Source organism: Naegleria lovaniensis (genome assembly GCF_003324165.1).
Source record: "Naegleria lovaniensis strain ATCC 30569 chromosome Unknown tig030, whole genome shotgun sequence".
Taxonomy (NCBI): Eukaryota; Heterolobosea; class Eutetramitea; order Acrasida; family Naegleriidae; genus Naegleria; species Naegleria lovaniensis.
Window position 1 is genome coordinate 253,747 of NW_025407852.1, and position 24,332 is coordinate 278,078.

A 24,332-nucleotide genomic window follows, 5' to 3' on the forward strand; every position below is an offset into this window, starting at 1 on the left:
GTTCGAGAGTTATATTCTGAAAAGGCTTGTTGAATCATAGACTTGCATTCTTGAATTGGTTTCATGATATCAGCATCAACAGAATAGCCTTCATCCAAGAAAGAAGTGATGAGGTTAAAGTGTGGAAGATGTTTAACGTCCTCAATAAGTTCATCTTCCAAGTCTTTTAAATCTCTTTGCATCATTTCAGACATCAATGTATCCTCTTCTTCTTGTTGTTGTTCAGTACTATTGCTGGATGTTGTGGAAAAAGTATGTAAGGGTGGTAAAACAGTTCCAAATGTGGTTACTGGAGGAAATAAGGAATTGTCAAAATTAAAGGTTTCAGTGTTTGATTCCACGGTAGAGATACTAGTATTAGACATGTCAACCAAGTTATATTTTCCTACCACAAGTTGGAAATTCGATCTATTTTCCCAATCATTTCCTGTTCTGTCTTTAAATTTGTTTCTGAATTCAGCTTTTGCCTCCATCAACGATGTAAATATAATGATTTTCTTTTGTCCCGTTTGTCCAAAAAGGCCCCATCGAGTAAAAACACTAGGAATATGCATTATATATATGATCATGCGAACAATATTAGAAAAACTACTAATGAAATACTTAATAATAGTTACTTACCAGTAGTTTTTTCCATCGACCATTAATTGGATCGTATAGAACTTGGCAGGACTACCCGTAAAATGTAACATGGCGTTCCAAACGCACTCTCCTTCGACAAGGACATTACTGCCTTCAGGCACTGTAGCAAGAGCTTCATCAGCCTGGCTCTGTAATTTTTCATTATGAGGTGGATTTGCTTGCAACGTCATGAATCTCTCCTGAATTTCCAACAATTTCCAAATGGGATGACGCTTTAAAGCAGAAGGTCGAACAAGTACACTATCAGAAGCATCTAGACCCTCTCGTGAAAGTCTTTTACAAATGATATTTTCAAGAACCGATTTAAAGGATGTACTAATCAATCGATGTTTCATTAAAGAAAACCACCAAGGATCCACTTGTTCTTTCAATTTGGCTCCCGTCTGTGTATGCCTGACATACGGAGGTACTAGCAGAGAAGTGGTCGGAATAAAAGTAATGATATCAATTTTGACATCAAGAGGTAATGATTGAAGTAATTGTAAAACGTTCTCTTGTTGTTCTAGTGTACTCGTTGGATCATCATTGCATGGATGGTTTTTTGAATTTTGCTTCAAACGAGCATCATCGTCATGAGTTTGTTGTTGCAAGTCCTTTAATATCCAAAATCTTGCCAACTTGGCACATCGGGAATAGGGAGCCAATCGTGAAATGATATCGGTGTGTTGGGATTGATCGTTCTTGATCATGAGTTCACGAAATTTGGAGCAAGTGTGTGGAGTGTAATGTTGTGCTCGTGGTGCTTTTCCACAAATGCCCTTCCTTGCTGTTTGTCTGGTTCGTGCCATTGTAAACCAAATTTTTTTGTTTATTCCATCACAAAGGAGAAGGGCAGAAAGTTTTAATGTCGCACGCAAACTTTTTACAAAATAACGCTGGCAAATTTTAGCAGGAGTTTTTCCATTGTGCACTCTTAATTTTGTAAAAAGTACAGCAAATTTTAAAAGTGGAATTCATCAGCTCTGCCATTAGCTAATTCTTCAAAAACATCAACATTGGACGATTTGTAAAGCTTGAGGCCAAGATAAAACTTGTTCGAGGGATTGTAAAGAGTTGGTGCGGTAATTGAGGTAAAGGCCGTGTCTTGATTCCATTGAAGTACTCGTTTCAGCAAGCTACATTTGTTTAAGTCAATCTTATCAATCGTAGTTTGTGATCTAGTGTTACAAATAACATCAGTTGTGGTGAAAGTGTACGTGCTGTCCATTCTATCGGACAACATTAAGGAGATCTTGGCTAAATACAGAATCTTTTGAAAAGCCTTGGACCATGAATGAAGATTGAAGATTTCCTTCAGCAAGTCTTTGTAAAATTCCTTCTTGAGGTGTCTCTTTGACATCACCCCAAGTCAACAAAATTCTCTGATCAATGGAGTCACCATTTGGAACGCCTACAATCATTGAAGCTTCAGCCATTACGTTTCCTCTGTCACCACTATTAATTCTGGCAAGATTCAACAACATGAGCTCAGCTCTCATTTCAGTATAGCTGATGACAAAATCAGTTTGGTTAAGAATTAAGCCCTTAATGTAATTATCTTGGACTTGTTGGTTGATAATTTCATAAAATTGGGTAAGATTGGCCGTGTCAGACACCACGAAATTTGTCAAGTGATCAAAATTATCAGTTGTGAAAAGAGGAACTGTCTCGGTGAGATTCAATCTAACCCATAGTCTGGAACTAGAGTCACTAGATTCGTGACGTAAAACAGAATCCCATTGTGCTTCATCAAATTTTGAAGAAAGAGCAACACCAAATGTGGCTATTCCATCCTGATCTGGTATGTTTTTGTATTCTGGTACAGTTGAATACCATGACACTTTCTTGTCAGCAAGTGAATCTTTTTGATTTGCATTGTTTGTTGCAAGGGCTTGCTCAAAAGCTTGAGTTAGAGTGTATGTTTTGAAATACTTGGGAAGATTGACATCCTGGTTGTTGCTAAGTTTTGCAGCATAGGTTTTGTACTTGTTTTGAATCTTGAGGAGAGTAGCTCTTTGTGAGTCACAAACTCCTTTCTCCTGTAAAAATGTATCTGCGATTGAAACGACGTTATTCACAATTGTCTTTTTCAAATTTGATAATTTTCCAGTATTCAATACTCTTCCATAGCTTGTGGATTTCATACATTTAATATCTTTCAAAGCATAGTTAAATGATGTTGGATATTGACTATCTCCTGCTGTCTGACATCGTTTCCAAAATGAACTCACAAGATTGGAAGGTAAAATAATATCCTTCTTTCCGAGAGCATTACATTCACTATCAATAATAAAAATTACTCGGTTGTGATAGAACACAGCTACTAATAGGACAATGGCAACTCCAATCAGAACAAACAGAAGCATAAATATCGTAAAGCAATAATCCCAGAATCTTTGAGAACCAGGAACCTTTCCCAAGCACCTATCCATGAAGTCTTGGGCATGTGGAGAAGCGGTTCCAACCATAGTGTTGGCCGTGGTGGTTGAAGAGTTGTTATTGATCATCGGAGGAGGAGGCGATGAGAAGGCAGGACGTTGGGGAGGAAGTTGATGCTGCATCATTTTTTTTGCTTTGGAAGGAATCGAAATGGAACCCAAACTCCACTTTCAAATAGAAAATATGAAGAGGAAAAGACATTGTTTCTTTTACGTTTTGAGCACACTATTTTGGAAACCTGAACGTCGAGTGTTGTATTGAACAGTAGTATCGTGAGCAAAGTTCTGAAAATTTGGCTTATCTATTTCGTAAACAAGTCATTGAATTCAAACGTTACAAAATCTAGATAAGGTGCATCCCATCCATTAAACGTTGCTTGGGCCACTGCAATGTCAATGAATATTTTACCATTATTAAGAGGCCTAAACATGATGGAGTGTTCAGTTTGGCCATGAGCTGCTCGTCTAAGAATTTCTCTCATTTGTGAGTTACAGAAATTTGGATCTTGCACCTTGCTGTAAACAGATCTCGCCCAAACATCAATTAAATTGGAAGTAACTTGATATCTCCACATGGAACTAAATCCATTTCTAATTCCAAAGTTAAAGGTAGAATCTCTGTCACCAGACTCAACTCCATACAAATGATTATGATTGCTTGCTCCAATACTGCTTTTCACAAATCGTGGAAATGCTTGTTGAGGTAACCTCATCATTCCACCTTTCCAGTCAGATTCATACACAAATGATGGAGGTGAATTTTGTAGTGATGAATTACTGGTAATTCTATGAGAAAATACTAGAATGCATCCTGTTAAACAAGCTCCTCCTGGTTGTGATCTAAAGTTCTTTTCGATAAATTGTTGGATGTATGATGGAGTGGCCAATTCAAGTGAGGTTTTTTGAATAACTTCTTTAAGAATCCATGATACAGGAGCTCCTGAACTCCAAGTTGTGTTTGGATGAGTTCGGCCATAATTCATCATGGAATAAACTCCATCTTCATTGATTGCACTCAAAGTTCCCACGAAACCCGGCCACATGACACTAATATACTTTCTATCGAATGAATTGGTTGATTCAATAGTGGACAACAAAATTGCGTGAACTGTGACACGCTTCATGTCAATTTCTCCGTCCATATTTCGAACTGAAATAATGTTATTTTGTTGCTCAGGAGGACAATTCGTAGAGGTGAATTCATTCCATACTGAAAATTGTGTACAAGCCGCATGTGGCTTGGATCGATGCAATGCGCTTCTTGGTCGTTGAGCTAGTAATTTTTCTCTCAGACTTTGAGTCAAGTAATTGTTTGAAGCAATATTTGGAACTCCGTGACTTGCGATATACTCCAATTCAATATAGGCATTAATTGCAATAACGTCAATAACTTGAAATTTTCTGTTCAGCTCAGGAACAAATAAATCAATACCAGAAGCTATCATTCCAGAATAAATTCCTTCAACAGCTTCGATAAATTCCTTATCATACTTGAAAGCAGAGCTTGATAGAACCGGAACATGAATATTTAAATAATCTTTTGCAGAAAGGATGGCACCCTCCAAGACGTAGAATCTGAAAAAGTCAATGATTTGTTGAGCTAGCAGATATCCATGTGAAACTCCTCTCTCCTTTTCGTTTCCAAATAAAGAGAGCACTGGCAGGCCTTTCACAAATCTGAAATGTCCATTGCTATGGAATTTTTCAGATGCAGGGTAAGGTGTGGCGCCTTCAATAACAAAATCAGCGTTCAAAAAATAACTATTGTCGCTCGATAATGTAATGTCTTTGAAATATTCAGCACCTCCACCACGATACCAACCATTAAAACTTGTAAGAGACTGGTGTCCTGAAACAATTTGTCCCAACACAATATAACTTGCAAGAGGAAGATCATCCAATCGATAGGGAATTTTTAAGCTTGCTGGAAATTGTTGTGAAGGCAACAACACAATTTGGTTATTGACGCTTGTTTTGAGTGGAGAAAGAGTCGTTATTTCAACAATATCGGGAATGTATGGATATGTAGAATTTCCGCTCTGAACAATATCTAATCGAAAGACCGATACTCTCAAGTGCAAACTTTGAGATGAAACGTCCATCAAAGCCTTGTATTGATCTTGATTTTTGAAAATTATTGTAATTTGTCCTCCGATGGTTCCATAAGAAGCTGTTTGTGGAGTTATGGTGCTAGTGAGAAAAGAAAATAATACCATCAACAAGAAACACATTCTACCAATTGTTGCAGTCAGCTGTGATGACCTGACTCGTCTTTTGTGGGTCCTTGTTTCATGATGAAACAGGTTGGAGTGCATTTTTTGACAGGCAGAAATCGGGATGTATGATATTTGATAGGGAAATGAGCCTTCCTCGTTGAGGTTCATGCCGCTCGCTTGTGTACTGTACCTCTCAGTTGACAATGAACCAGGAACTCCAGCTTGACTCGAAAATGAATGTGCAATTTCAAACGTGAACCGCTTCAAATTCGTATTTGAATTTGAACCTACTTCAAATTCGCAAATGAAGCTATTCTTACACAAACTGTGTTCCTTTGCTCTTCCACACGTGCTTCAAAGATCTACAGAGGTATTTAAACATGCAAATCCTGCTAAGACTGTCTCTTTGAACAACAACAAAAAAAATCGTTATTGTGATTATCTCACAAGTTCGTTACAAACACACCAATCAATAGCTCAATAGCCAAACTCCAACTTTTCCATAAACTCCATGGTCAAATTCAACAAGGAAGAATTCGAACTTCTCCTCTCCCGAAGAGATTTCATTAGAAATTTGAGTATCATTGCTCACGTGGATCACGGTAAATCCACACTCACCGATCAGTTGGCATCAGCGGCTGGTTTCATTGACGAAGATTCAGCAGGTGAAAAGAGAGTACTCGATGTAGACAAGAACGAAATTGAAAAGGGTATCACCATCAAGTCGACAAGTTTATCCATGGTACTGAATGATCCTTCCAATGAAAAGGAAAAGATTATTGTTAATTTAATTGACAGTCCTGGTCATATTGATTTCAATTCAGAAGTGACAGCAGCTTTGCGTGTGACTGACGGAGCCATTCTCGTGGTAGATTCTGTCGAAGGTTGTAGAGGACAAACAGAGACTGTCATGCGTCAAGCTCTCCAAGAAAAGATTAAACCCGTCTTGGTGATTAATAAGGTCGATCGTGTGATTGAAGAATTGCAATTCTCACCCGAAGAGGCTTATCAAAGTTTCCAAAGAATTATTGAATCTGTGAATGTACTCATTTCGACCTATGGTGTAGAAGATGATTTGTACAAGAATTTACAAATGGACCCAACCATTGGCAATGTTGCTTTTGGAAGTGGTAAGATGGGTTGGGCCTTTACCATTCCTCAATTTGCTGAACTTTACAGTAAGAAATTCCAAACCAGTGCCGATAAGATTGCTCGTAAATTATGGGGTGAACATTATTATGATCACGAAGCCAAGAAATGGTCCACTGAACCCTATTCCAAAGTCTCTGGCAAGAAATTGAAACCTTCATTCTGTGAATTTATTTTGGAACCCATCTTCCAAATCTTTAAACTTGTGAAGGAACGATCCACAAACAGCAATTCGAGTGGAGAGGAAATTGCTCTCTCCGAAGAACTCTCCAATGTGATTCAAAAACTCTCCATTTCTCTCTCCAAGGAAGATCGTAAGAAAGATTCCAAGAATTTATTAAGGACCATCATGAGAAAATTCCTTCCTGCCTCAAAGAGTCTCATTCAAATGATCATTCAACACTTGCCATCACCGGTACAGGCTCAGAAATACAGATACTCTCTCTTATACACTGGAGATTTGAATGATTCGAATGCCATGGCTATTCGTGATTGTGATCCCAATGGTCCTCTCATTCTCTATGTCAGTAAGATGATACCCATGCATTCCAATACTAGTGCTTCTTCCATTTCGAATAATGTTGGTCGTTTCATTGCTTTCTGTCGTGTCTTCTCTGGAACTGTCAAACAATCGAGTAGTGTGAGAATTTTAGGTCCTGCCTATGAAGGTGCTCAATCCAAGAAAGATGTCTTTAATGCTCATGTTCAACGTGTGTTGATCATGCTCGGTAAGAACACTGAAAGTGTTTCTGAAGTGAGTTGTGGTTCTACTTGTGGTCTCGCTGGTCTCGACAAGTACATTGTGAAAACTTGTACCTGTGTCGATGAAGATAATTTCGAATGTATGCCTATTCGAAACATGAAATATAGTGTGAGTCCTGTCGTTCAGATGGGTGTTGAGCCAGTGAACCCTGCAGACATGCCCAAGTTTGTAGATGCCATCAAAAAGTTAGTGAAAAGTGATCCATTGTTGGAATGTCGAACCAATTCTGCTGGTCAATACGTTCTTGCAGCAGCTGGTGAATTGCATTTAGAAATTTGTATGAAGAATTTAGAAGAAGAATATGGAAAGGGTATTCCAATCAAACAGAGTCAACCTGTGGTGAGTTTCTTGGAAACAGTTACCACTGAGTGTGAACCTTGTTTTGCCAAATCTCCAAACAAACATAACAAGTTATGGATCCATGCTGAACCCATGAGTGAAGAACTCATTTCTCTCATTGAAGAAGGTGATTTTGTCAAGCAAGATGTGAATAAGAGAGCCAAAGTTTTGGAACAAGAATTTAATTGGGATCCAGCCATTACCAAGAAGATTTGGTCTTTTGGACCCAATGACAAAGGTCCTAACATGTTAGTGAATGCCTCTCATTCCGTCGAGTACATGAATGAAATTCAAGATTTTGTGGTAACGACCTTCCAGCAAAACACCATGAGAGGAGCTCTCTGTGATGAACCATTGAGAGGAGTTGTGTTCAAGGTCGATGATGCTGATTTACACTCTGATTCGAGTCATAGAAATGCAGGACAAGTGGGTGAAGCTTCCCGTAGAGCCATGTGTGCTGCTCAATTAAGAGCTAGTCCTAAATTAGTAGAACCTATTTATTTGGTTGAGATTCAATGTCCGAATTCTGTAATGGGTGCCATCTATAGTGTGGTGAATCATCGTAGAGGTTCAATCAAGTCGACGGAAGTGATTAATGGAACTCCCTTATTGAATATTGTGTGTCATTTACCAGTTTTGGAGAGTTTTGGTTTGACACAAGAATTACACGGACTCACGAGTGGCCAAGCTCAAGCTCAATGTAATTTCAGTCATTGGAGTATTATGAAGGATGATGTCCATGATCCATCTTCTGAAGTGAACAAGTTGATCCAATCTATTAGAAGGAGAAAGGGCCTCAAAGATCAAATTCCATCGTATACTGATTATTGTGATTCACAAAGATAATCGTCACGTGTGTTTTTTAATAAATCCTTCTTCAGGGTTATAACCTTGGAACGAATTTTCACAATTTCCATTCTGGTGATTGTTGGCTATTTTGCCGCCAACCAATTATACAAAAAGTTTAAATAAAAAATGGCCATTATTCACGAGGAATACCCTACGACCAAGTTTTCAACGTTTGGTTCCAAAGGAGCCTGTTTGATGATGATCATTTATGTGTTGATTGTCGCGATCATGCCTTATGTAATTCCCTTAGTTACGAATAGTATGTATTTTTAACTTCCGAGGGTGATTGATGAACGAACAATTTGAAAGAATTATGGATTGATTATTCTTCAATGACCGAGAGGCCAAGGGTGACTTTTAGTAACAAGGTCATTGCTTTACTCACACCTCAGACGTTTTCGTCAGGATACAAAATGTGGACCAGCAACCAAAATGCAAACTCCCTGATTGCCAACGACAACTTTTTCTTTCCATCTTTTACAACCACAGCTATCAGCCTTGCTGACCGGGTCAATGACAGAAAACAACTTAGTGTCCGGTTTGGAAGATATGAACCAGATGATATTGATCAATTTCAATTTCAATTAACAATACCAAGAATTCCAAGTGACAGCTTTGAAAAATTGGATTTATTATTGGAATTTGGAATGATACTCAAGGTTTGTAGACAATACCTGAATACTAAAAAGTATCACCCCGAACTTAGAATTACAAAAATTTAAAAGTCTCTGGTCTTGCACACATCAACACTGATTTAACGAGTTGCTCAGAAGTCTATTTGAACGGAGATTTTGTTCTAAAACAATCGTATGCTTTTCATGGAACAGATCAAATTGAAACCTACAATACTCCAATTATTGACTTTGCATCAATTGATTCAATGGATCAGCTCTCCATTATCAATTTTTTGGACTCATCTTTTAATAGAGAAGGTAAGTTGGTGAAATTTGAGCAAAGAAAATGCTTGAACGTCAAACGATACAGCGACTGGAAAGTTTGTTCAAGAATCATCCTTTTGCAAACAAGGACCTAACAGTGCATCACAAATAATTGTTAATCTAAATATTAAGATTCCTGTTCAGACCTACTCGTATGAAGTGGAATGGTTTGAAAAGGCTAAATTTGCATGGATTCAGTACATTGCATTTTTACCTTTGTTCTGGTACCTCTTTTATCGAGTAAAGAGATTCATGATATTGCGTGGCCTCGTGAACACAAGAATGCAATCTCCAACGAAGAAATTAATATAAGTTATGAATATTATTATTTAGCTAATGGGCTAGTAATCCTTTCCAAATTCTCTAAGGATGACAGGAATAGATGTTGGTGGAATAGCTCCAAACTCAGTAATAACCATGTCAACATAATGACAAGGTGTAATGTCGTATAGCAAGTTAATGACATGGAGGTTATTAATTGACTCAAAATTCTCTAAATTATACACGACATTACTTTGTTGCTTGCTTTGATCGCCCTTATTTGGCAGTGTAAGTCCCTCAATCTCCAAATGTCCAACTTCATTACTTGACAGATAGTTGACAGAACTTTTTCGCTGCGGTAAATTACTTAAATCTACCAAATCGTATGGATCTCCCAATTCGTTAACAGTGATGGAATCTAACTGAGATTGATCGCTAAATTTGTAAGTTTCACAACAAACAATTACAGGAACGTTGAAAGCCTTGGCTGTCATTGCAACAAGTGCAGTACCAACACGAGAATAAACTGCTCCATTTGATAAAATTGAATTAGCTCCCAAGAATACCTTTGTTACATCCTTCATCATGTAAGAGAGAGCATTAATTAAAATCAAGCTACATGTAATACCAGCTTTGTTCAAACGCTTCACAAGCTCTTTGCCTTCATTCTTTGGTCTGCTATCAACCACCACTATTCTGAACTTTCTGGTTTGAGCTGCTTCAATGATCATTCTCTCCAATACTTCACTGAGAGCGTAAGTCATAATAGTATCACCATCCTTAATACCATCAACACCATGCTTGATGATCTGTTTTTCAGGATAAGAAATACGTTCTTCAATATATGAATCTATTTCCTCCATCACCTTTTCTTTTCGTTGTTGTTGAGTACGTAATTCTTTCAGTTTATCAACATGATGATAAGAGGATTTAAATTTTCTCAAAGCGCTCTTCATTCCAATGCTCATTGGCCTGCATTGTTTCAAGTAATCGATGCACTTCACAAGTTTTGGATCAAGATAATCTCTACTCAATAATTTGTCTTCCGAAACCTCGGCATCAAGCACAAATTGCTTCAAAGCTGTCAACAGACCTATTGTACGAGCATTACATCCTGTGATTTGTCCACTGGCATATTGCATCCCGAGTTGAATAATTGCAGGGTGGATATTTTCATGATTAACTTCAACTTGTTTTGGAATTTGATATTCGGACAAGTGAGAGTAAATTCTGCTTTCTTGATATTTCTTCTTCAAGTCATTATGTTGTTTCTCTAAATGTTGATATTCCTTTCTCAATTTTTCGAGATCCTCCTTCATCTTTTGATCAACAACAGTATTGGTAACTACGGAGGCAACAGTGGGTGTATTGATGGAAGAAATTGTTGGTGTAGTAGCACTACCCACCACAGTTGGCGTGGATAAAGATGTACTGCTAGATTCACCAGTACGAGCAGCTTCGTTTTTTTCCTTTCGTTGTTGTCTTTTCTTTTCTTCATTCTCTTCAAATTGACGCTTTCGCTCCTCTTTTGAAAGAGAAAGGCTTTGCTTTTGTTGTTTGGCCTCTTGTTTTTCTTTTTCTTTGCATCTCTCAACTTTTTCTTCTCTTCTTGAGACAAGGCTTTTCCTTCGGAAGTATTTGAGTTGTCGGATGATGATGGTAAGCTTTTCTCGCCACCATTTTGCGAGTTGTTGTTGGCAGCAGAGTCCGTCATTTTTTTTATTTCGATTTTTATTTCTTCCTTCACCAGTTCTGTTTTTCAGTTTTAAAATTATTTCCCTCAATCTCCAAATGCAAGCCAAGCGTTTATCACTTGACGCCTCAATTAATGTGGCCATAAACGCCTTTAATTAGACTGCACAATGCCCCAATTTCCTGCAGACGCAAATGTAAGAGACAACTATATCTTGCTCTTGTTCAAGTACAAGTTGTACATGAAAAGAGCAACCAATAATTTAGCATCTGGTGAAGTTTTCACAGCCTCCTCAATAGATAATACTTTAAGAAGTATTATCTCATTTTCATATTCAGATCCTGCCATCTTTTCCTTTAAAGCATTAATCTGGACTCGTGTCATTTGTGTTTTGTGCAAGAAAAATCTCATAACTTCATCTGAAGCTCCTGGACTCATATAATGTCCTGAAAACTTTGATTCAAGACAATATTCAGTAAGATCAATCAGCTCTGCGTCCTTAATTTCAATTCCAGTTTCTTGAGTTTGTTTTGTATAATAGTCATTATAACCAATGTTTCAAGCTTTCTAACATTTTGCATACCTTCTTTAACTTCTTTCGCAGCAACTCCCGAGAAATTACCATTGTCATCCATGGATCCTGCTGGAATTTCTAATGAATGTAAATTACCAATAGCAATTCGTGGCTGTTGAACTAATAGCAAGTATTCCTTGCCATCCTCAATGCATTGCAAGACAATCAAAATTCCAACAGAGCCTCCTCTAATTATCGTTTGGTGTTTCAACAATTGTAGAACGCAAGAAAGGACCTACCTTGCAAAAACAATTCCGGGTAGTTTTTTAATTTCATCCTTGTCAGTTTTTACAGTGACATTAACTTTAAATTTAACAAATCCAATGATATTTCTTGATCCGAATATATCAACAGATTGAATTTCAATACCCTCAAATAATAACTCTTTCCAGTGATAGGTATTTGAATTTAAACTCTTTTCTTGATTTTCATTCATTACATTCTGAATATTTGTAAGCCACGATTTAAATGGAGAATAATTAATGACTCGATCAATATCAATACTTGATTCCAACCCCTTTGCCAAGAAAACTGGTACTTTTTGATCTCCGATAAAAACATGAGACTTGAGGTTTGTTGTGAGTGAAGAGGAGGAAAAGTGAAAATATCTGATACCATTCCGATTCATCATTTTCATAAATTTATCGCTTCGAAAGCAAGAAACAAATCGCGTAGCCATGAGTCGTGGCGTCTTGAACATTTTTTTGTAATGACTTTGGTGATGAACTCTCCACGATTTCAATTTCGCAAACGAAGTCTCTGCAAAAACCATTAAAAAAATGGCACCAAAGTCTTCAAGCAAAACCGGAAAGAAAACCATCTCCTGTACTCAAGGTCAGGGTGAATTAGTTTTCAATGGAGGTTATTTAGGATTATCAGGAGAAATTGTAGAAAAATTTTGTGAAACTTTTAAGACACATATCGATAAGCATGTCCCAAAGGAATTTCAGAAAAAGAAGGACGATCGAGATAAAACCTCTCATCACCATATTACGTTAATGTTGAAAGAAGACGTCAAAAAAGCTTTAGATGCCTTACCGAATGCATTTCCTGATTTTTTACCTCCAAATGCGACTGCAGAATCGTTGAATATTGAACATTTGTTGGATGTGATGGCCCAAAATTTGAATTTTTCGGAAATGAAATGTCTTGGAATTGGAAGACAAGCCAAAGGTTCTGATGAGACATTGTTTTTGGTTGTGGAATGGCCAAGTGCCAATTCCTTTTTACAAAAGGTTAACGCAACTAAAAGAGATTTTCATGTCACATTAGGATTCAAAGACAAGGATATACATGGTGTTGCAAAGAATTATACAACTTTATTGAAACTTGAATAAAGTATTCAAGTACTACTATCGAATTTTCAAAACAATAATTTAGTATTGGTGATAGGTATTTGGTTTTTGATGTTGAGGTGGCCTAGTATTGAATCTTGATCATTTCTCTTACGCTTATTCTTGTCTGATTTTGCTTTAGGAGTGGATTGCGGATTGGGTAATCTCCATTCTTGAAGACAGGAATCCCTCAACCTATTTTGAGTTTCTGAAATCTCCAGATACTTGTCTTCAATGGCATTCTTAATGCGTTGCAGGGAATTCATTTGAGACTTGGCAATAATGGAGTTTGTTTCACGCAAGTAGTTGGCAAATGCCTCATCCTTCTCCATGGTTTCACAATCGACCAGTGACTTGATTGTGTCACGATTAGCTAGCTTAATATTTGCATCAAATAAATAGTTTACAATATTGGGCTGACGTCGTCTTAATCCTTTGCAAATGATATATCTTTCAGAGTTGGCGGGTCGTGAGGATAATGGCTTTACAATCATAAGCTTCTCATAATTTTGGTAGAGAATATATATCAACGAGGCTGAGAACCATGTGTTGAGATCAAACAACTTGCACACAAATGAACCTCCTTTTCTTAGAATCATCAGGCCAGTCAAAACTTGACAAAGTACAAGCTGATGAGTGAGATATTCTTGTGAGTTTTCCACCCCATGAACAGAAAATCCACCATCGGCAGTGACAAGAGCCACACCTCTTCCATTTGTCCTTGATCAATCACTTTGCTCAAGGCGCGAATGTTTTCATTCTTCGTCATGTCTCCTGTTCCATCTTCGCCGTAATAAACTTCAAAATTGTCATGTGGTGATTCTGAGTTGAATCTATTCAATTTCCAATCATCTTTCTTATTTTTCAATGTAAAACCCCATCCTTTAGCTTTTTCAGTCTTGAATCTATAATATAGATATTCTGTGAATCCTCCAGGGCCGGCGCAAATATCAGCAAAATATAAAATACCGTTTTCTTCAGGTAGTCTAGGAAGTCCTTCGAAGCTTGTTAAATCAGAAATTCGGTCAATATTGGCCAATTTAATTGCTGCTCTGTTTTGAAAAATTGACCTTCCAATTCTTTCATAGGGATTTGACCTATATCTAGCGTCAGTGAATATCTTATCATCAACAGAATCAAATTGGGATTTTAAATCAAAGATTTGTTGAACCTGTTGAACATTAACAAATGGAGACAGGTTACCTTCGACATACTTTTGTCCATTGCTACTCATTGACACAGATAAATCCAATGTTGTATTATCGGGCCTGACAATTGAAAATTCTGGTGCACCATCAGATAAAGGTTCCGAGCAACTCAACCATGAAGCATCTTCCTTGAATGGATAATCAGTTAAATCGGGGTCATGAGTTTGAATAGTAAAATGTTCAGGCAGATTGGATGAATAATGTTGCGTTGAAGCACTGCCCAATCCTGCTCTTCCTTGTTGTTGTTGAGGCTCTACGGCGCTCACATTTCCCTGATTAGTCTTACCCAAACCCTCTCCTACTTTATAGCCCATCTTTTCCATCATCATCAGCACTTTTTGTTTGGCAATCTTTGCAACCGATGAGGTAAAAGGGTTGGCAATGCGCGATTTTGGTGTTACCTTTTCAAAGTCTGGATCGTTGCTGAAAATATCATGAAAAGCAGAAGATCCGTCCTCTTCTTCCTCTTCTCCACCTATATCTCCATACGGATGTACCTCCTGATTTTCCATCTCATCGTCTTCATCTTCATCATTGTTGAGAGGATTTCTTCTCGGATTTTGCAAAGAATGAACAGGATCGAACATTTTTTTTAAAATTGAAATTAAATTTTATTGTGAATAATCTCGCAAATAATTTAATATTTCTTCTTTGATTCCTCTATTTCTTGCAATTTCTTCTGCAGTTTGACCATCCTTTTTTCAATATTGTGCAGAAATAAAAACTGTTTGGTGACCCAAAAGATTGCTTACCTTGTTTGTTAAAGTCTTGTCTGCTCCTTTGGAAAGTAAAAATTTCATTACCTCAAAATGGCCATTATATGTGGCCCAATGAAGTGCAGTCTATAACGTCCTCTATTATCAGTAATACTAATTGTAAACAAATACAAACCTCCTAAATATTCGTCAGTCACAATATTTATGGAATCAAGCAATGTGAAATGTTGAAATACGTACTCCAATCTACATGATTTTCAGACTCATCCTTTTTAATTTTCACATCCAAAACATACCAAAGATTGATGATTTATAGTTGCTCCAAATTCGTCCACCAATAATTTTACTATTGCCAAATTTCCCCATTGTGCAGCTTTAATTAATGGAGTCTTTTCAAATAAATAATACTACGTTGATGTATTGTTTAACACCTACATTCTATTCAAAAACCGTTGAAATATTCATTAATCATTCGCTTCAAGTGTACTCATGGCTACTCACTCCACTCTTTCCGAAAATGTTTTTCAAGACAACAATTTTCTCAGGCCAAGTAAAAAAAAAATCATTACTTACTCTTTCATCGGACGAGTTTGGATCCACACCATCATGCAGCAATTTCTGAACCTTCTCAATCTCATCATACTCACACGCACTTCTCAATTGCTTTTCCAGCTGTTTTTTGTCTTCTGTGCTTCCACTCATTTTTTATTGTTGGGATTTGTCCAAAGCTTTTGCCATCGTTTGCGTGGAAGTATTATCAAAGCTTTCCCGCAGTATTCCAACAAGCGTAACCTTTTGTTGGAGAGAAGAAATTGCAACATGCTCTCAAACATTCTTTGAGTTGCCATCTACAATAATGTGTGAACATAAAACGAACATCACTGAAACAAAAGGAAAAACACGAAAAAGGAGTGCACGAGACGCTTGTGAGCTGCGACAGCCAGATGCTATAAAGATGCAATTACTGCACAAGTTGGTAAAATTGTTAATCCTGAACCCATTTTCGAAAAATCTCACCTTACATGCACCGAATTCCAACTTCCCATGTTTCGAGGCTAAAGCAAGAATTCATCAACATAAAACACACCACCACAACACGCCACACTCCATACAAAATTATATTGTTACAACGCACCACTTCATGGTTTTTCAAGGAAACCAACTCTCATGAACGGTTGAAAGAAACATAACAAGAAACCCATAATTATCAGGTCTTTCAACATATGAGACATTATGATGAAATTTCAAATGGGGTCAAACAGAAGACTATTGGAAAAGATTTTTGATGAGCGGCTATTATTTGCACGATATCTAACTGACCCAACAGGGAACGTTTCTCTTTCTCCTTTCTCGAACCTTGATGCGTCGTGTCCAACATCAACAACATTTCGAAAATGCGCAGAATTGGAGCACCCCTATACCAATCGCCACTTGGAAAAAACAGAAAATAGACACACGCCAAAAAAAGTTGCTTGTTCAAGTATTGTGCTTCAGCTTTTGAGATATCGTGAGCTCCTCATCGAAGCGCTACTTGATAGTACTGCACCAAGAATCAAAAACAAAACAACATCAAAATTGTTCGTTCTCATAGACGCGTTGTTGGACATGCTTCATTGAGTAACAACATTGCTCAGCCATCTCGTGATACTTGTCCCACACACAACATCTCCTTGTCGTTGTACGCCCATAGGCTTTTTCATATCCCTTATACCACATCATCAGATCGGTTTTCTTCCTATCAAGACGAGTCGTTGCATTCATCATAATATTCAACAAATAATAATACAAGGTAGATGAGAACGAACCATCATCCACTGGACTCAAACACTCGAGAAGAATCACCCTCTGTGCATGTTTCACAGTACTCCTTATTCCATTCTAGTAAAAGTGGCCATAACAGCATGACCAAGAACCGTGTCAGTGAAAACCAAACCAACAACACTATCAATCTGCAAGTTCATCATCACCTCATGCAAACGAAAAGCAAGCCACTCGTGGTGTTTTTCCTGACAACCACATCTCATCCATGCATGCCATTTCAACAAACAACAGCAACAACCATAGTAGAAGTCATAGAGGATACAACATTATGAACTCACAAGCGAGCAGTGGTGGTGGTGGTAGCAGTAGTAATAATACTTGTAGTAGTTTCCATCAGGATCATCATCACCCTCATGCAAACCTTCCTCCGGCCTCGCTGCTACTCACTCAACAACCTCCGTTTTCATCCAACAACATCCATACGACAAGTAGTACCACTAGGAACACCTATTCTCGACAAGATTCGCCTCTACCATCATCATCCTCTTTTCAACCTTCGACCATACCAAATCAAAGCCATGCATGCTTCAATTCCTCCTCTTTCCCTCATGCATCATCATCGACACATACATGCATGGATGGTCCCAATAACCACCACATGTATTTACATTCACATGCTGTATACAACAACACAACAACAACGATGGACCATCCTTTAGAGTCCTCAAGATCCTTTCATTCATCCATGTTTCGGCCGTCGACAATGTTATCGAATTCGGCACTTTCCTCAACATGCCTTACTAATAGAGATTCCGATGATCGAACCATGAACAACAACGTAATACAACAAGTTCATCATAGAACCACCAACAACCACCATTACGATTTCGTGGACCACGACTCAATATTTCCGGATTTGTCCTATAAGGAAAAACAAAAAACACCATTTAAGATGTCTGGACTTGATTCGGCCGACCACAACGCGTTCATCGTTGCATCATCGAATATTCATGAAGGAGAGGTACATGAAACAACACGGAGGAGAAGCGTTAGTCATCACAGTGGTGGAAGTGGTACTGCTGCTGCTGCTCTTTCACCACCGCACCATCATTCACAACAACAAACGACTCCTCCGCCTCGACTGATGACTTCATCAGAGGCTCAACAGACACAGCAAGGAGTCAAAAGACCGAATGGCCAACAAGCACATATTACCATGACAACCATCACGTTTGAGGAATTGTCCACGTATTTTGATTGGAAATTAGAACATGCATGTGAGGCCATTGGTATTAGTAGTACATCCATGAAAAAGTTATGCAGACATTTCAACATTCCTCGGTAAGTGAATGATTAAGGATTGTCTTTTCACGAATACGAGATTGAAAATTGTTATTTAATCATCCAATGGTGGTGATGATGACGAAATTTATTTTTCCTTAATATTTTTGATGATGAATAATCATCATGTGGACATTCCTTTTCTCACACAATCGATATTTGTGAAACCAATGATATAATCAATATCATCCAAATCACAATAGATGGCCCTATAGAAAACTACGTAGTCTGTACATTAAAAAAGACAAGATATTAGAAAATATGAAGAATACAATTAACTCTAAAAAATTGGAACAACAACTTGCACAAGTGAATGCTGAAATTGAAAAGGTAAAGACACCCTCCCAACCCAGTGCTGCCTATCAATTAAACAATAGCAGCAATACGAGTGCTGGTGAAGAATCGGCAGAAGAAAATAGTGATCCTGAAGTGGACACAGTATTGGAACCATCGAAAAAGAAAAAAACTCTAACCTACAATAGATCACAAACTCCTTCGACACCTCCTCTCAGCTCTCAGAGCTCGAATCATCCTCATACCTCGAGAAGTGAGTCAACAAGAGAGCAGCGCCTTAATCATTCACCCACACTTCGTAAATCTCCACCCAACCCCGGCGAAAGTATGAAAAATGTATCATTCCGACATCAGTCATCCACGGATGCAACACCTTCTTCTACTAGGTTGACGAATATGACATTGCTTGGAGATAATACTCCCAATTTCCCTGTATATTCTAATCCTCCGCTGTATCATGCAGCGTATTCTACAACACCTCCTCTATCGCATGCGTCTCAACAAGACATCAAGCCGAGCGAAATTTCCAATCCTTTTTCATCAAGCAACTCGACAAAGTTGCCATCCATTCATGATTTATTGAAAGATATGAACACCAAACGAGAATATTAAGATTTATGTAGTTACAACTGTGAAGCAATTGCAAACTATTGTTAAATTAAATGGTTTGAACATGTTGACTCGAATACATGAAACATACCTTATAAAAGTTCTGACCATACATATTATGAACCCAAATACCATCAAAATGTTCACATACTTGCAATGAGTGAGTATTTGCATAAAGATGTAACGACTTCATGGAATGCACACCTAATGCTTGGTGCCCAGTTGTAGACACGATAGGAAAAATGTAGCTCAGTAAATAATCATTTGGAGAATAGTAGTGAAATGTGTTCTTTGTAGCCACACCTTGCACAAGAATGTCTTGGGCATCTTCTTCAGAAATTGCAGGTGCACATAAATGTACTTCATCAGGTCTGTATTCTAATGGCATTAACTTCAAAGCCTCTATACTCAATATTAATGACAAATAATATTTAAAGTCAAAGTGTTTTGTGAAATTTGACGTACCTATCAAATGTTTACATCCAAGTGAGTGAGCCACAACTCTCACTTTTCCGTATTGAGTTTTCAACAAATGAAGCTCCTTGCTCAGCTCAATCGCATATTCCTTTGCATTTTCGTTCGCTTTTTGAAATTCATAATAGGCCATTGCAAGAGAAAGAGCTACATCGGTCAGTAACATGGCCGGTAGCGCTGTCAAAGATGCTGCACTGAATAAATATTTGCTTTTTCTAGCTGCGTTCAAAATGTTCAATCCAGCAAAAGTCAACGTTGCGACTGGAACTGGAGTAAATGATAATGGATTAAAATTAATATCATCAGTAGCATTACTCGCTCCATCCGTAGTTGTTTTTGAGGTTTCGTTGTTCTTGATATCTTTTCTGAATGAAATATCAGAAGCAAGTGCATTAAAATCGACTTGATGTGGAAGTTTTCCTGATTCCCATTGCCAACATGTTGCATGCGAGTTCCATCGATGTGACTTTATATTCACCCATATTCAAACCTCTTGGAAATTGCTCATTCTTTCGAAAACCTACCTCGCTTAGACAAAGAATTTCATGTGAATTTTTCCAAGCTTGAAAATGTGATTCATCGGCGGACATGGCATATTTATGTTCTCCACTTTTTAATTGTTTTAACAGATTTGAAGTTGAAGTATGAGAAGCCAAAAATCCTTAATATAAACAGTGACTTCTTGATTTGTTGGATCTTTTCGTTGAGCAAGTGTTTGATTTTCAATGTTTAAAGGAAGAAGCAAGGGTTGTGGTTGTGAAAATTGTTGATCTTCTTTTTGAATTGCAGAAATCCATTCTGTGATTTGATTTTGTAAATTGTCACCAATTTTACTCCAAAAATTAGAGGTTATATTTCGTACTTGAAAACAATTGGAATGAATGTTAAATAATATTTTAGAATTACTCTTTGTTTGCATATTATAATTCCGAATATTTGTATCACACAACAAGTTGTTAAAAAACCAATTTTTACCATGAATTGCTGCTGCCAACGACGATCGTCGGAGAGTTGATGGAATGGTTTGATTCATTTTTTTTATCTTTTGGTTTTTTCAACGATCAACTCATTTTGATTGTATGGCACTGTTCAAATTTCATGACTCTTTCTTAAAAAAATTGGTTGTATCGATAATGGATCAAGATTCTTTGCATCATGTTCCATAAAGTATGATGGTGTTGGACCAAACAACCTTAATAGTTTTTGCGTCAACGATCTGACAATCCTGTGGTTGTTATCATTAGATTCTTATAAATATAATTTGATCTATTTAATATTTCTGGCAATGCTATACAACGTTCACATCGTGTCCATTCACTTGCTGGTTTCTATTCTGGTTTTTTAAAAGATTTAGAAATTAAATTTCCATGGCTGTTAATAGTTGTATGGCATGTTTTAGCATGATCTCATTCTTCTTTTCTAAATTTCCTTCAAAATTCGTGTTATCCAAAACAATTTCAATGGCCATTAAACCCTCTCGCATGAGTCGATGTGAAAATTTTAGCGACATGAACCATACGACCATAGTGGTGTCAGGTAATTGGAGCAGTTCGTCATCATTATCATTGCAAGTACTTTCTTGTCGTTTTGGTTCTTGTTGATTTGGTGGAGAAATCATCCACTCATGTTTCACCACCTTTACAAATTTTGGTTTTCTCCTCATCGAACACAGTTCATTGTTAAAGATTTGTGTTAAATTCTCATGTCTCACCAATTCTTCCAACCAAAACTGTTCTTGATAAAACTTGATTCTTTCATTGGCAAAAATCAATTGAGAAGCTTCAAATGAAAAATCTAAAGTGGGATAAATCCAAACAGTAATTCTTTCTCGTGTGATCATATTTGTATATTTCAAATGAATGTATTCTTTTGAGGTAAGATCATAGGATAAAAGTTGAAAGGACCAATCTCGTGAGGAATGGATTCAATATCTTCCTCATCATTCATGTGATTAGTGGTGCCACTAGTGGTGTTGGGAGTTCTACTACTTGCAACAGTCTCTTCTATTTGGTCAACAACCGCAGGACTATTATTTTCAAAAAAAGAGCCACTACTCAAAACGGTGAATGGTATGGCAGGTGAAGGCATAAGGACAACACCATCTGTGCTTAATTGATTGTTCTTTTTCATCTTTTCCTCACCTTTTTCGTCGACCTGAGAATAAAGTGCTTCGTGTTGCTTCCTTTGTAGAGTAAAGTGCAGAGTCATTGAGGTCCATGATTTCTTATGTGAAATCACTTCTCGAGTTGTAATTTCAAGAGGAATGTCGTAGTCAGTGATACTGGGATGGGCATCACTCGTAGACAAGTCATCAAGAACTATCTTGCCTTCGGCTACACATATCTAGACACAATGTAGCGATTAATAATAATAGGGATAATTTGAAATGGTCTTGATTCATACAGTGTTGTTCTTACAAACACACTACTTACATCTTGCTTGAACAACTTTTTTGACATGACAGAGAATGAAATGGTCAACTTCTGCTCATGATTATTCATACGGTTAAATGAAATTTCAGAATGTCCTTCGAAATGATACTGCATTACTCCTGTTGGATGTTCCTCTTTCTTCTTCGACCTTGCGTCTAATTTCCATCTGTTTTCACATCCAACGTTCAAAATTAAATAAAATTGTTGTTGAGCACTTAAAATGGGTTTTAACAAAAGGTGTCGCTTTTCTGAGGTTGTTACTTTGGAATGGATGTTCAGAGAATGAACACGCAAGGATATCAATTCTCTCATTTTAAATGATTATTTGAAAATAAACACGTAAGATAACAGTCTTATTTCCAAATGATCAAATTTCTAAATTTGTCAATTGCCTCAATACGACACAAATCCAATCTGGCGAGGTGAACATCTATGGTCACCATTCACGAACTAGCCCTGTTACATAATGTTATAAAACTCCTCTGTGGAGTTAAACGTCACCCTCATTCAACTTGGATGTAATAGTTTGGACGTTTGTATCAGGAATGGATACCCACTATTTCCTCTTCTCTCAAGACCATGCAAAAAGTGGAACATGAAGGAAAATTAAGGAGTAGTAGAGATCTCTTCATTCTTTGGAGTAAGACTTGTTTCAGCAAGGTCAATGTTCAAGTCATCAATATTCAGAGTTAACTGAGGATGCAATGGTAGAATCACCTTTTGTGATATTTTTTTTCCCGTCTTTGGGTGGTATGCTACGACTTCCAAGCTTTTCATAAACTCATCTATAGGGGTTTGATTGACCTCAATTTCCAGTTTCAGTGAAGGAAAAGATTCCTTGTCTTTTTCGCTCATTTGAGAAATAATATCATCGTGTGACATTGGAGTTGATGATTTAAAGATATTGGTATCAAATGGGTTATTTGAACGAGCTTCCTTTCTGATTATTGATTTGAGAACTGCAGTTACTCTATTGAAAATAATTAAATCCATCTCAATGTCCTCTAATTGAATAGAATACTATGTTTGAATTTTCTATCTGTTTTGACGTTAGTCATGTTTGATTTCTGAAAGAGCACTTACAAACAACAGAAAAAGCAGATAACATAGCCGTGGCGATCATAGGCTCCATTAAATATAAATAATTTCGTCTTTGTAGAGATGTTAATTGTTTGAGATTCATCACTAAATTAATAATTTTCCAAAATTTGAAAATATTGATATTTAATTGTCGTAATCTGAAAATAATGATGAGCATTGAAAAAACATGATAGATATCCAAGTAATCCGATATATTTCCATCAGTGTTTTTAATTTTGTAATTTTGTCCAGGGACTGCCTTTCGTCTTGAACATAATGAGGAGTGGAATCTTGTGGTTTATGTACTGTCGGAAATAGATGTTGTACAATCATTCGTATTCTCGTTTGCCTGTTATTGCTCGTCGGAATTGACGCTCTTTGGGTTTTTAGCATTTTTGTTGTTGCATGAATTTCGCAATTTCATCACACTCGCTACAATTCCAGAGACCGGTCTGAACGAGTTTTTTCAGAATACCACCAGCCTTAATATTCCTTTTCTTTCCACCAGAAAATCTTTAATAAATTTCTCAACTCAACTAAAAACGGAATAACACAACATCCAAGGAAAATGTACCATAAATTGGAAGGATGCCAAGAATAAATAATGTAAAATGAAAAGAGAAGTCCACCGGCTAAATTGAAAATAATTTCAATAGTTGATATGGTTTCTTCAAAGAACGTGCATCCAAACACCAATGTAATGATCTGTATCAATAGAATGAATAACGTTAAACTGCAGCACGCAATGGTCCTACATGATGTTGTCATTATTCAGCAAACCAATGGGTGCCTCAAATTGAGATCATACTTACGAATCCGAAAGAGAATTAATGTCATACACAAATTGTGTTTCAGTTAAGTACGTTTTGTTTGATGAATAAATTGCTTTTTCAATATTTCTTTGTCGTTCATACAACACCAAGATGGTTGTTATTAGGAATCCAAGGGTAATTAAAAATCGAGAAGGGACTAACACGTTCGTGATTGAAGGAGTGGTCATTTTTAAATCAAAACTGAGTTGAGTTCTTTGTATGAAAGTAACAAGGATATTGTTGTCAAGTAATAATTTATTGACAAGAGAGTCTGAATAAATAATGATACACTAACTGATGATACACATCAATGTATCGTCGATTAAAAGGAAAAATTTCAAAATTGTGAGGTGAATAAGCTAAAAAGGAGATGACACCATTTCATAGTTGTGAAGTATCGTCTCCAACATCCTAGTTGATGTTATTTGGT

The 24,332-nt window shown here is 37.1% G+C and overlaps 16 protein-coding genes across 16 annotated transcripts in view; 4 read left to right on the top strand and 12 right to left on the bottom strand.

The window, feature by feature from the left end:
* C9374_007678 (uncharacterized protein) overlaps positions 1-1,430 on the bottom strand; it is a gene marked incomplete at both ends in the record, with an annotated part of 2,873 nt that extends 1,443 nt beyond the window's left edge. Inside the window, 2 exons of the mRNA XM_044697669.1 lie at positions 1-540; positions 622-1,430. The exon at positions 1-540 is cut by the window's left edge and continues 51 nt beyond it. Coding sequence (XP_044546302.1) covers positions 1-540; positions 622-1,430 — 1,349 coding nt within the window. The remainder of the gene's footprint in view (positions 541-621) is intronic.
* A 420-nt stretch (positions 1,431-1,850) lies between these two features.
* On the bottom strand, positions 1,851-3,185 carry C9374_007679 (uncharacterized protein; the record flags this gene model as incomplete). The annotated part of the gene is made up of 1 exon (XM_044697670.1): positions 1,851-3,185. One exon carries the CDS (start codon positions 3,183-3,185, stop codon positions 1,851-1,853), a length of 1,335 nt encoding a protein of 444 aa, XP_044546303.1.
* Positions 3,186-3,361: 176 nt separating this feature from the next.
* Positions 3,362-5,290, bottom strand: C9374_007680 (uncharacterized protein; the record flags this gene model as incomplete). Its single annotated transcript, XM_044697672.1, has 1 exon — positions 3,362-5,290. The coding sequence occupies one exon, from the start codon at positions 5,288-5,290 to the stop codon at positions 3,362-3,364; it is 1,929 nt and encodes a 642-aa protein (XP_044546304.1).
* Positions 5,291-5,786: 496 nt separating this feature from the next.
* Positions 5,787-8,372, top strand: C9374_007681 (uncharacterized protein; the record flags this gene model as incomplete). Its single annotated transcript, XM_044697673.1, has 1 exon — positions 5,787-8,372. The coding sequence occupies one exon, from the start codon at positions 5,787-5,789 to the stop codon at positions 8,370-8,372; it is 2,586 nt and encodes an 861-aa protein (XP_044546305.1).
* Positions 8,373-8,788: 416 nt separating this feature from the next.
* On the top strand, positions 8,789-9,625 carry C9374_007682 (uncharacterized protein; the record flags this gene model as incomplete). The annotated part of the gene is made up of 3 exons (XM_044697674.1): positions 8,789-9,034; positions 9,082-9,307; positions 9,360-9,625. 3 exons carry the CDS (start codon positions 8,789-8,791, stop codon positions 9,623-9,625), a joined length of 738 nt encoding a protein of 245 aa, XP_044546306.1.
* A 29-nt stretch (positions 9,626-9,654) lies between these two features.
* Positions 9,655-11,412, bottom strand: C9374_007683 (uncharacterized protein; the record flags this gene model as incomplete). The annotated part of the gene is made up of 1 exon (XM_044697675.1): positions 9,655-11,412. One exon carries the CDS (start codon positions 11,410-11,412, stop codon positions 9,655-9,657), a length of 1,758 nt encoding a protein of 585 aa, XP_044546307.1.
* Positions 11,413-11,474: 62 nt separating this feature from the next.
* On the bottom strand, positions 11,475-12,541 carry C9374_007684 (uncharacterized protein; the record flags this gene model as incomplete). Its single annotated transcript, XM_044697676.1, has 3 exons — positions 11,475-11,785; positions 11,851-12,029; positions 12,081-12,541. 3 exons carry the CDS (start codon positions 12,539-12,541, stop codon positions 11,475-11,477), a joined length of 951 nt encoding a protein of 316 aa, XP_044546308.1.
* Positions 12,542-12,620: 79 nt separating this feature from the next.
* On the top strand, positions 12,621-13,178 carry C9374_007685 (uncharacterized protein; the record flags this gene model as incomplete). Its single annotated transcript, XM_044697677.1, has 1 exon — positions 12,621-13,178. The coding sequence occupies one exon, from the start codon at positions 12,621-12,623 to the stop codon at positions 13,176-13,178; it is 558 nt and encodes a 185-aa protein (XP_044546309.1).
* A 26-nt stretch (positions 13,179-13,204) lies between these two features.
* On the bottom strand, positions 13,205-13,669 carry C9374_007686 (uncharacterized protein; the record flags this gene model as incomplete). Its single annotated transcript, XM_044697678.1, has 1 exon — positions 13,205-13,669. The coding sequence occupies one exon, from the start codon at positions 13,667-13,669 to the stop codon at positions 13,205-13,207; it is 465 nt and encodes a 154-aa protein (XP_044546310.1).
* Positions 13,670-13,782: 113 nt separating this feature from the next.
* C9374_007687 (uncharacterized protein) lies at positions 13,783-14,970 on the bottom strand (the record flags this gene model as incomplete). Its single annotated transcript, XM_044697679.1, has 1 exon — positions 13,783-14,970. One exon carries the CDS (start codon positions 14,968-14,970, stop codon positions 13,783-13,785), a length of 1,188 nt encoding a protein of 395 aa, XP_044546311.1.
* A 24-nt stretch (positions 14,971-14,994) lies between these two features.
* Positions 14,995-15,801, bottom strand: C9374_007688 (uncharacterized protein; the record flags this gene model as incomplete). The annotated part of the gene is made up of 6 exons (XM_044697680.1): positions 14,995-15,078; positions 15,136-15,225; positions 15,340-15,345; positions 15,396-15,506; positions 15,601-15,606; positions 15,673-15,801. The coding sequence occupies 6 exons, from the start codon at positions 15,799-15,801 to the stop codon at positions 14,995-14,997; spliced, it is 426 nt and encodes a 141-aa protein (XP_044546312.1).
* A 1,324-nt stretch (positions 15,802-17,125) lies between these two features.
* Positions 17,126-19,107, top strand: C9374_007689 (uncharacterized protein; the record flags this gene model as incomplete). Its single annotated transcript, XM_044697681.1, has 2 exons — positions 17,126-18,201; positions 18,405-19,107. The coding sequence occupies 2 exons, from the start codon at positions 17,126-17,128 to the stop codon at positions 19,105-19,107; spliced, it is 1,779 nt and encodes a 592-aa protein (XP_044546313.1).
* Positions 19,108-19,118: 11 nt separating this feature from the next.
* On the bottom strand, positions 19,119-20,168 carry C9374_007690 (uncharacterized protein; the record flags this gene model as incomplete). Its single annotated transcript, XM_044697683.1, has 4 exons — positions 19,119-19,142; positions 19,196-19,506; positions 19,570-20,044; positions 20,103-20,168. The coding sequence occupies 4 exons, from the start codon at positions 20,166-20,168 to the stop codon at positions 19,119-19,121; spliced, it is 876 nt and encodes a 291-aa protein (XP_044546314.1).
* A 32-nt stretch (positions 20,169-20,200) lies between these two features.
* Positions 20,201-20,611, bottom strand: C9374_007691 (uncharacterized protein; the record flags this gene model as incomplete). Its single annotated transcript, XM_044697684.1, has 1 exon — positions 20,201-20,611. The coding sequence occupies one exon, from the start codon at positions 20,609-20,611 to the stop codon at positions 20,201-20,203; it is 411 nt and encodes a 136-aa protein (XP_044546315.1).
* Positions 20,612-20,935: 324 nt separating this feature from the next.
* On the bottom strand, positions 20,936-22,322 carry C9374_007692 (uncharacterized protein; the record flags this gene model as incomplete). The annotated part of the gene is made up of 3 exons (XM_044697685.1): positions 20,936-21,444; positions 21,633-21,921; positions 22,011-22,322. The coding sequence occupies 3 exons, from the start codon at positions 22,320-22,322 to the stop codon at positions 20,936-20,938; spliced, it is 1,110 nt and encodes a 369-aa protein (XP_044546316.1).
* Positions 22,323-22,616: 294 nt separating this feature from the next.
* C9374_007693 (uncharacterized protein) lies at positions 22,617-24,090 on the bottom strand (the record flags this gene model as incomplete). The annotated part of the gene is made up of 2 exons (XM_044697686.1): positions 22,617-22,950; positions 23,903-24,090. 2 exons carry the CDS (start codon positions 24,088-24,090, stop codon positions 22,617-22,619), a joined length of 522 nt encoding a protein of 173 aa, XP_044546317.1.
* Between the last annotated feature and the right edge of the window lie 242 nt (positions 24,091-24,332).